Below are 10,816 nucleotides of genomic sequence, written 5' to 3'. Positions count from 1 at the left end.
ATAGCTATATTTTGGAAATAGCCTATATGTCCATCAACAGATGAACAGATTAAAAATGTATTTATTCACAATGGAGTACTACTCTGCAGTAAAAAGGATAAACTTGAGTCATTTGTAGGAAAATGGATACACCTTGAGACCCTCATGTTAAGTGAAGTAACTCAGACACAGAAGCTTAAATATGGCATGGTTTCCCTTATATGAAAAACTTTATCTATCTATCTATCTATAAATAAAAGACAGACAAAAAGAAAAAATAGGCCCACAAGCTTAAATTACATGGTTTCCCTTATACGATAATCTCTCTCTCTCTCTCTCTCTCTCTCTCTCTCTCTATATATATATATATATATATATGAAATAAAAGAAACAAATGACAGTCAATAAGAAAAAGAGAACGAAAAATATATTATAATCTAGTGTGGGCAATGTATCTAAAAGTGCACCTTTATACAAATATCTTACATATTTTATACATTCTTTGGCCTAATAGCCTATTTTTCAATCTGTATATAGGATAATTAACTTTATAAAGTCTTATAAGGTAAATAAATAAATCTGATGCTGGAAAAATAAAAGGAGGGTGGAGGGAGGGGAGGAAAAGAAGGGAATTGAAATATGTTATGTACATGCATCAATCTCCTACAGTTTATGTAATCATTGTGTTTTGCAAGCATGTACTAATAAAGGTGAAAAAAAGAAGGAAAGAAAGATTTGCCTTCATCCAATATGGATGGACACCATCGAAGAAAAAATAAATAAGGAACATTCAGTGATGACAAATGGAGAATGATAGTGGAGAATGATGAGGACTGAAAGTCGAGTATTGTTAAGGAAGAAGAGACATGTCCCTTGGTTATCTTATTTGCTTTTTAGCATAGTCTAATCACTTCTTGTTGGGAATAAAACAACCTCATGTATAGAACCAATAAGAGATTAAAATTTTAAATAACATACTGAATTCCCCCTTAGTTCTTTTGTGATTGTGCATCCCAAATTATATTTTATTAATTCAGAAATTTCAATAGGCACTGTTGAATTAATATTGAAAAAAATTATTCAGTTATAAAGGAATTTATCATTAGTATATTTATGAGCATGGATGAACAAAGGAAATCTTATATATATACTCAATGGAAAACCTTCAGAAGAAGGAAAATTTTGTACATGAAGAAAATTTTGCCCCTTTTCACAGCATGGATGAACTGAGGACATTATGTTAAGTGGAAAATACTGTGTGGTATAAAAAAATACCATGTTAATCTTCATATTGTAAATATCATATTGTACACCACAAGTAGATACAACTTTGATCAATACAAATAATTAAATGTTTCCTTTCTAAAAAAATATAAGCAGAAAAATAACATTAAGTGTTTTGAAGACTCTTTATTATTCATCCATATAGTAGCCAATAGGTATTAAGCAGAATTTAACATGGTGTGGTCTACATTTCTGACGTTTGTTTTTTATTCAATCTATACAATAATACTATGATATCAAACCCATAAGTAACAACTTTTAAGGTGAACAAACTGAGGTAAAAAAGTTTAATTTAGTGCCCAAAGATACACAGATAATAAAGACAGGACAGGGATTTAAACTCAGGGACTCTGGTCTGGTCCATCTCTGTCATCAATCTAAATATCCCCCCATAATATGGAAGAAGATTCACCAATTTAAAAATGGCACAAGGTATGTAATTATCATTTACATTTAAATTTAGGAAAATACAGATAGGCAGAACAAAAGAGGAAAAGAAAACTTTACAGGTGATTTTTGCTTTGTAAATTTTTGAATTTTCTCAGTTTTTATAAGAATTTATTTTAATTAGATTTAACACATATACTACAAGCAGCTTTATTAATTAAGCAATGTAAGGTATTTTAGGAAAAGCAATAAAGAATTTCTGAGTTCTCACAATGCACTATTCTCAATAATGATTACATCTACATGAGCCAAAGTATTTAGAACCTTCTGCATTCAACAAATTTAAGTTCCTATTTTAAAAATAAATCTTCCCACCCACACCAATAAATGATGTAATAAAGCATATTTACCCTACCCAGTGAATTACATATTTTATATATATTTTTGTGAACAGACTTAAACATATTTTAACTTCCCAACATGGTCTCCTTGATAATTATTTTGATGTTCAAAACACATCTGTGTATCTGTAAGTTTACATTTTAAAACAATTCAGACAATACACACAACATATTTTTCTTGTTGTATTGCCTCTGTTTAAACATGGGTACTTTAAATTCAATTTCATTCATTTTAAAATTTAATTTTAAATTTTGGCATTTAAAAAATGCCTTATTTAAAAATGTCTCTGTGAATGTTTTCAACTAGAAACACCAAGCTCCCTTTCTTTAGACCCTTCCACTACCTCAATATAGGTATTTATACTTATGGAGTAAATGTGATTTTTCTCTTCAGAACTAGATGCAGATGTATAAACATGTCTCTTCCTGTTCCTTAGAAATTGTTATCTTTTTAACAAATAGGAGGTGTAGTGTATATTCTGTGGATTGTTTCTCAATTAATGCTATAAGAATCTATCAATTTGTAGGAAAATGGATGTATCTGGAAAATATAATATTGAGTGAAATAAACTAGTCACATTATCTTAGATAACATATGATATCTCTAACTTGAGTAAGGCAAAGAATAAACAAAAAGAATAATAAAAGATGAATGCAGGGAACTGCAATATCAATTTTGCCCAAAGCAGGCTGTAAAGAGTTAACCCCATAACTGGCTTGTTTATAGAAGTGAGTCTGGCTGAAGCCTACGTGCCAAGGTCAGAGTAACTTGCACCCATATTCTGTTCCTACAACTAAAACCTTCTTACTAGGAGGACAATGTTTTAATTACAACCCTATATTTTGTCTATCCTGTTTCTAATTCAAGAATGGTTTGTCTTGTCTTTCACAAGCCTTGCTTACATTAATTTCCATAGAAACTGCAAGGACAGAGCATGTTTACATGAAGTGCTATCTTTGCATATAGCTCATCTTTACCCCAATTGATTACCAATAAAAAAGGTGCTTGGACTGGACAGCACCTTTGCAGTTGCATCGGCATTGGTTGTCCTGGCACCCTGCTTTTTGTCTCTCTTAGTTCTGTCTTTTAGTTTTTTTCCTCAGGCCTGCATTGTACACTGGGCAGGAGACTGGAGCCTACTGCAGAGGTTTCTGGTAATGCTTCAGGGGTCCCTAGTAGAAGAATAGAAGGAAACAAGGGATGGATGTCTTCAAAATGGGAAGGGGTCCAGGAGACCAAAGGAGAGAGGGAGTGGAAGGAGAAATAGAATTAATTATGCCATGTAAAGGAACCTAATGACCTCAATGAATGTAACAATTTATGTCATAAACATGACCTGAGAATAACAATACCAACAAGAATGAAAATGGGGAAGAGGATTTAGAGACAGAGGGAGAGAAGTGGGTGGGAAGGGGACTAAAAAAAAGGAGCAAGCTATATCATGTACACATACCCACTCCCAAAGATGAGGGTAAACATCACATACATTAACCATATACTAATAAAAGAAAGGAAAAGAAAAAAAGGAATCCATCATGACCCTGAGGATAATGGGGATATTGGAGTTTGCTCAGTCCAAAACCACTATTATTTCTTACTGTTACATGATAATGAAATGGAAAGTTAATTAACTATCATGACTACTTGGTAATGTGTCATGATGATCACCTATCACAGAGTGAGTCTAAGTCATTCAAAGCTCCCTCTTTCCTAGAACATTTTAATGCAGGGCTTTAGCAGTTAGGGGATATGTACTGAGTAAATTCAGCTTGAGGTCTCTTTACACATCAACTACAAAATAAAACATAAAGGATGCATTTAAAACATGTATGTAAAATCTCAGATAGAGTATGATACTAAAGAATGCATGAGTACAGCAATCTGACCTGGAGAAGAAATGATGAGAGGTGAGCCATGAGCCCTCCTTAAAGAATGGGGTGTGTTGGCAGCATATATTTTCCAAGGACCCTCCTCAAAGCCCCCACAACCTCCTTATTCCTCAGGCTGTAAATCAGGGGGTTCAGGGCTGGGGTGACAATTGTGTAGAAAGCAGAGGTGATGTTGTCCTGTTTGGGATTGTGGAAGGAACTCGGCAGGACATACATGAGTGTAGCAGCCCCATAATACATGGCAACCACAATCAGGTGGGAGGAGCAGGTGACAAGTGCTTTCTTCCTCCCCTCCTGTGAGGGCATGTGGAGCACAGTGAACAAAATTAATGTGTAGGAGGCAACAACAACAGCAAGAGGGGGAATCAGAAAAGTCACACCTGTCACATAAACCATGCGTTCATATCTAGAGGTGTCTGCACAAGCCAGCTTCAGCAAGGGTAAAATCTCACAGAGAATATGTGTGATTTCCCGGGACATGCAGAAAGAGAAGTGCATGGTGTATACAGTATGCCCTAAAGCATTCAGTGATGCTAGGATCCAGGATAAGGCTACCATGAACCAGCAGACTCTAGGCCTCATGAAGATGGTGTAGTTCAGAGGATGACAGATGGCCACATACCTGTCATAGGCCATGAAGGCCAGTAGCAGGTCCTCTGCACCACCCAGTGTCAGTGCCAGGAACATCTGAAGGGCACAGCCTCCAAAGGAGATGGTGTTTTCTCTGTGCAGAAAATCCATGAGGGCCTTGGGAGTGACAACTGATGTGAACAGGAGGTCCATGAGAGAGAGCTGGCCAAGCAGGAGGTACATGGGCACATGGAGCCGAACATCCACTGTGATGACCAGGAGCAGCAGGCCATTGCTGATCAGGGCCAACGTGTATAGGAATGTGATTGCAGCACAGAGTAGCTCAGGAGACCCACTGTCCTTCAGGATCCCCACCAAAATGAAGCCACTTCCTAAGGTAGAGTTCCAGAGCTCCATTCTATGTTTTCTTTACTTGCTTAAAACCAGATGTTTTGTCAGTGGAAGCTCTTCTGAGGAGCTTAGTCTAGTTTTGGATTGTTCCAGGACACTGTGGAGTGGGAAATAGAAATCCCATGAAGTATTTTTTTTCTTTCTTTTAGCCAAGTTTCCCCTCTGGTTGGTGAATTTCTCAATTTTTTTACTGAATCATGGTGAACCATCAGATAAACAGGTAGCACACATCTTGAGAATTGCTAATTATTAAGCATTTATTTTACACAAGTTATTCATGAAAATAAGTCCCATATACACCTTTGTAAATTTGGGAAAATATCTTTGTCTTCATTATAAACAGATACACTGAACATTTGTTTAATATGTATGTTTTCTTCTTAGAATTTACTTTGAGTAACAGTTCAATTTTTAAGATTTTATTCATAAAAATGTCTTTGCCATCTTCTCCCCTTTGATACGTACCTCAACTGAGGAATCTCTGGGCTCTTGGGCCACTTGATCTCTTGAATACTTCAACCATCTTCACCTTCTTGATGTGTGGATCACTCGTTTCCTGGAGATAGAAAGAATTCTGGAAGAATCAGTGGTTGAGCTGATATAGAGCTGAAGGTTAATCAGTAAGAACAGAACAAAAACAGTTTGCATATTTGAAGGTACTCAAGAAGAAGCAAGAAAAAAGAGAAAGAAAAAGATGGAATTTGTGGATGTACAGCAGTTATTGTGCTTAGGATAAATGAAAATACAGGTAAGACAAAGGATACATTTTTACAAAGGCCCAAAGACATTACATCACCTGGGATTCGTGGCAACACTTTAACTATGATAAAAAGATTTCTGTACTTTAAAAATCTTAGCAATATGAAGAAGGATGGTCTGTTGGCCCTGGAATCCTTTGATAGTATTAGGGAAAGAGGTCGAGGGGGAAAAGACATGGAGCATATGGGGTGTATGTCACAACATCCACTTAGCTTGAAGGCAGTTTTTTCATAGTTGAATGGAAAATTTAGCAAGTATTGAGTAGAAAAAATTATCACCAAGTTCTTTAATTTTCCTTTGTATTATATGTACCTATTTCTCCTTTTATTTATTTTTCAACCCAGGTTATCTGAGAGCTGGGACTTTCAAGAGGTAGAATCATAAAAGCCTTACATTGAAAGTCACGTATGATATATTTCCTTTCATTCTCTCAGTGAATATTAACTAAGAACCTACACCAGATTAGGCACCATCCTGATACTTGGGTGATTGCATAGATGTGAAAAACTGATCATACAGACACATCATCCAATGGTGATGGTGAATGCATCAAGGAAAATATGACATGCTATGAGACCATACAGAATGAACTCTCAGAGGAAGGGTTATGTAAGCTACAGGCTGAGGATGAACAGTAGCTTTCTAAGTCAACATGGGTTAGAGCATTTTAAAAAAAGAGAGAAGGAACAGTATTGTAAACTACAGGACATTGAAAAACTTCATGGTGATGTCTTCCTTGCACTCTGCTACAATGAAGGAGCCATCCAGAGAAATGGCTTCTTTAAAATGATGTCTTATTATTTGTTGAAGAATCGAATCTTTACAAAATCCAAAGTGTAGTTCTCACCTGAGAAACATTGACTGGAATAACTTCTTTGCCTATCAACAACCAACAATAAAATGGATGCACATTGAGGTGATACTCTTAAGTGAAATAAATAGGACACACATATGTAAGTACCTAATAGTTTCTCTAGTGTGAGAAACCGAAAGTGTAAATAAGGACTAAAAGGTATAATAGATAATGTGAAATAGGAAGAAAAGGGGCAAAGGGGAGGGAGGAGTGGGAGGGGTAGGGGAAAGGAAAGAAGGGAATGGAATTAATATGAGAAAATGAAAAAATGGAAACAAAGTCTTTATAAATAGGGAGAGGTGGAGGGGTTGAAGGGAGGGCAGGGGAAGGGGGGAAAATAAGAACCAAGAGAGTATGGAAAAGTGCCTATCTCCAATGATGGATGTCATTATATTATACACCTAAAATGTACCAATAAAAGGATAAAAAAGAACAACAATAATATATTCAAAAACAATTCTGAGTGCTGTTTATCTAAATATCAGATTTAGTATACTATTTTTTATTGGCTAAAAATATGAATGGAAAGAGAAATAAAGAGAGGAAAATAATAAGCTGGGTATATTCATCCAGATGTCTGCACCCAAATTTAGATAAGATTGCAAAGAGGATTAAAAAAAAAAAAAAGAAGCAGGGCTTGGGCAAAGTGGTATAACCAGGATTCTGCATCCTACCTACCTGTCACTGGCCTCTGATTTAAGACTTTTGTTTTCTCTCCTTTTCCATTTGTTGTTTTCTCCCCTCCAGAGTTATCTAAAGAGAAATACCAGAGAAAAACATGCCAGATCAAGTGGAAACTGCTGGTGGTGTCTGGAAACCTTAACTTAAAGCAAGAACACTCGGAATAGGTTGAAATTAATAGAGGACTGTTACACTTTGTGGGAAATTATAGACAATTAAGAGGATAATGCTAAAATTTTGTAAGCATATTTTTGTTTTCTTTATGTCCTTGCTTAGTGTATTTAAAATCTTTCTTGATTTCCATTGGATTTTTGTGGCACTTTTAGTGTTAATCAGTCATGCAGAGAAAAATAACTTCAAACAATATTACATAGTCCTCTTTTGAGGTACTACATTCTTGGGCCCACATCAGACTTCTTTTACTTTTATTTGAGACAGGGTCCCACTAGTCTCACTATGTAGTTCAGGCTGTCCTTGAACTCTAGGTGATCCTCCTACCTCAACCTCCCGAGAGCTGGGATTACAGGTGTGTGCCATTACACCCAGTTAACCACATTAGACTACTGAAGTGCAGGAAAATGTAGGTATACAGAGGTATTGAGTCTTTCCTGGGACGCCAAAATCATGAATTCTATAACTTCAGGTCTAGCCAGCAGAATAGAATGATTAAAAGTATCCCTGCATGTAGAGAAGATTGGTACATATGCAAGATCCCTGGACTGTAGAGAGGTTTGAGTGAGCAATAAAGCCCAAGGAACTACAGGATCCAAGAAGCAGAGCCCTGTAAGTTCTTCATCCTTTTATCAAGACTTACAAACTGTATATATATCCCAGAACTGGACAGAGTTCTTACCTCAGAAAGTCAATGGCAGAGTTGCCAGACCACACCAACTGCCCTGGGATTGATTCATTTCAGGGACAAAAAGGCCGAGGACACTGAAGCAAGGGGAAGTGGTTATTCTGGCAGGATAGGATGTAGGTGGGTGTATGGCTGTGGCTGGGATCAGAGGTGAAAGGCTCCTCCAGTCACTGATATTCCCAGTTTATGCTGGCGAAAGAAATGGCTGCAGCTGAGAACCTAGGGCAGGGTCCTAAGAAAGCAAGATTCTGGCTCCTCAGAAGGTCTGTCATCCACTCTCCTTGTGAGGAAGTGCTTCATAGCTGTAGGGTGGCTCTATGTCAGTTTTGGGGTCAGTGTACTCAGGTTTTCCTATATTCTTCTCTTGCTGGGGTCCATGATAAAAATGGACACAGCAGGACTTTGGGGAAAGAGGCATTGGAGGGGCTCCTGAATGGGGAGTCACCAGGGCCTCACCCCATCACCCTTGGGGCAACAGTGAGCCCTGGCATTGTCCTGGGGGACATTTCACAGTGTCATCTGCTCAGGTGATTTGACTTCCTCTGAAAATGCTGCTCCAGGAAAGTGAATTTTAATGAATCCTCCAGGGCACGCTTTTTCACTAGCCATTTCTGCAAACTTCTCCGGGTAAATGGGCTCTGAGGCCTAGACTTGTTCTGATGCACATGGTGTTGCTGAGGCTGTGCTGCCTGCATTGATGGTATCTGTAACTGAGCCCAGAGATAGGGGTGTCTGTGCAGCTCACTGTCCAAATTCTAAACTATCTCGTGACTTCTTCAAGGGCTGTCACTTTCCATCTTCCACTCTTTGGTGTAGGGGAAAAGTATTTGTAAGCAGGGAAAGGAGAAAACAAGGGCCTCCTCAAGCTGTCTGGCTAATCCCGACTAGAAGAGTTAAAACGTTGCTCTAGGGAGCAATTAAAAGGCTAAGCAGGAGAGCTGATAAGCAGATTCCCCTAAATTAGCTGCCCCTCCCCACCTCCAGAAAAATACAAAGGAGAGGAACAGGAGAGGGGGTTACCTAACAGAAAACTCCCATTTAGTATGTTAAATATATAGTCACAACTACGCACTCGCACAGACCTATGTATGTTTTCTCACTCTAGGGTCACTATATTACTGCACTAGATACAAATACATCTCTTTACTTAATCACTAACTGGAGCTTGTATGAAAAGTTTCTCCTAACCAACCTAGGAATTCCAGAGATAAGGCACTGACAAGGACAAGCAGGGGAGAGAAAATGAGACAAAGCCCAGGTAGGAATGTCCACTTAGGAGATGGTGCCCAAGTTAGGGTCTCGGGGCCTGAAACCCATCCAAAGACAGCCAGTCAAGTTGTGCCACCTCCAGGGGGAAGGGACCCTATCACTTGGGCTGAGGACAAAGGCCCATGGGTAACTTGTTCCGGGCCCCGGCCCACTTCTCACAGCATAGCTTTCTGTACTTTCATTCTTATAAAGTGTCTTCCCTTTTAAACTTCATTCCTTTAATTCATTACCGGTGTTGGGCTTACAATCCCAGTTGGCTGAGGAGCAGTGGTGAGCATCTCCAGGCGCGACAGTGCCTCTGGCCTGGGTTATTACCTGCTGGCAGGGCTTAATAATTAACTTCTACTAATATGGGGTCTGTCCTCATTAATTAGTGTCCTGCACTGATTTATTGGATGTTTCTATGCTTGCCAGATTCTTTATTTGTTATTTCTAGCTGCTCATTCACGTGTGTGCTTGTATATGTGCCTGCGTGTTCCTTTCTCCGGATGGCTCAGATGCTCTGAGCTTTGGGACGACGTCACAGCACCAGCTTCAACTGTCTCCCCTTCGTTCAGGCTTTTGTCATCTGACACCTGGTTTTTGTTTTATGTTCCCATGCCTCAGCCTCTTTATTCACTCATCTCATCAGTAATTCCTGAAAAACTGCTGCTGGAATCTTCATATCTTTTACTTTCAACATTAAGAAACTTAAAAATAAGTTGTGATTTTCTTGATTAGAAAAAGAATATATCCAGTAAAATTATTATATAAGTACAAGAGAAAAATATCTTTTTATTTATTTTTTAAAAATTTAATTAAATGTATTGGTACATTTTAGATACAGAGAATGATCATATTCATTGTAGAGAATTTGTACCTGCACATGATATATCTTGATTCTTTTTTTCCCTTCAACTCCTCTTCCTCTCTTTATTTACAAAAGGTTCATTACCATTTTATCCTTCTTTTTCTTTCTTTTCCTTTCCTTTCCTTCTCCCCGCTCCCTAGTTCCCCTTCCTATTTGAACATTTTCTTTCTATTTTATAATATCAATTATACATTTTGGACCTTATTTCTGCTTTCAGTTTCTCACACCAGGGAAACAATGCAATATTTACTCGTGTGTATTTCACTTAAGAGTATGGTCTCAAGGTGCATCTATTTACCTAGAAATGTCTCAAGTTTATCCTTCTTTATGGCTGAATAGTACTCCATTGTATAAAAAAAAACCCTCACATCTTTATTCATTCATCAGTTTATGGGCACTTGGGCTGTTTCCGAGATTTAGCTATTCACACTGTTCCACTATAAACATGGGTATGCATATATCATTGAGGTATGATGCTTTTAATTCTTTCAGGAAGATACAAAGAAAGGGAATAGCTAGGTCAAAAGGAACCTCTAGTTTTAGTTTTTTGAAGAATCTCCACACTGATTTCTACAGTGGTTGCACCAGTCTACACTCCCACCAGCAGTGGAGAAGGGTTCCTT

At 37.8% G+C, this 10,816-nt stretch overlaps 1 protein-coding gene across 1 annotated transcript; it reads right to left on the bottom strand.

Annotated features, from left to right (window-relative positions):
- Positions 1-3,977: 3,977 nt before the first annotated feature.
- On the bottom strand, positions 3,978-4,928 carry LOC101696698 (olfactory receptor 2AG2). Its single transcript, XM_004863502.1, has one exon. The coding sequence runs from the start codon at positions 4,926-4,928 to the stop codon at positions 3,978-3,980; it is 951 nt and encodes a 316-aa protein (XP_004863559.1).
- Positions 4,929-10,816: the final 5,888 nt, after the last annotated feature.

Source organism: Heterocephalus glaber, unplaced genomic scaffold, assembly GCF_053883595.1.
Source record: "Heterocephalus glaber isolate CG9 unplaced genomic scaffold, H.glaber_assembly_v1.0 deba00001428, whole genome shotgun sequence".
In the NCBI taxonomy this organism is placed as follows: domain Eukaryota; kingdom Metazoa; phylum Chordata; class Mammalia; order Rodentia; family Bathyergidae; genus Heterocephalus; species Heterocephalus glaber.
Note: the sequence above shows the minus strand (reverse complement) of the source record. Positions and strands in the feature narration are given on the sequence as shown.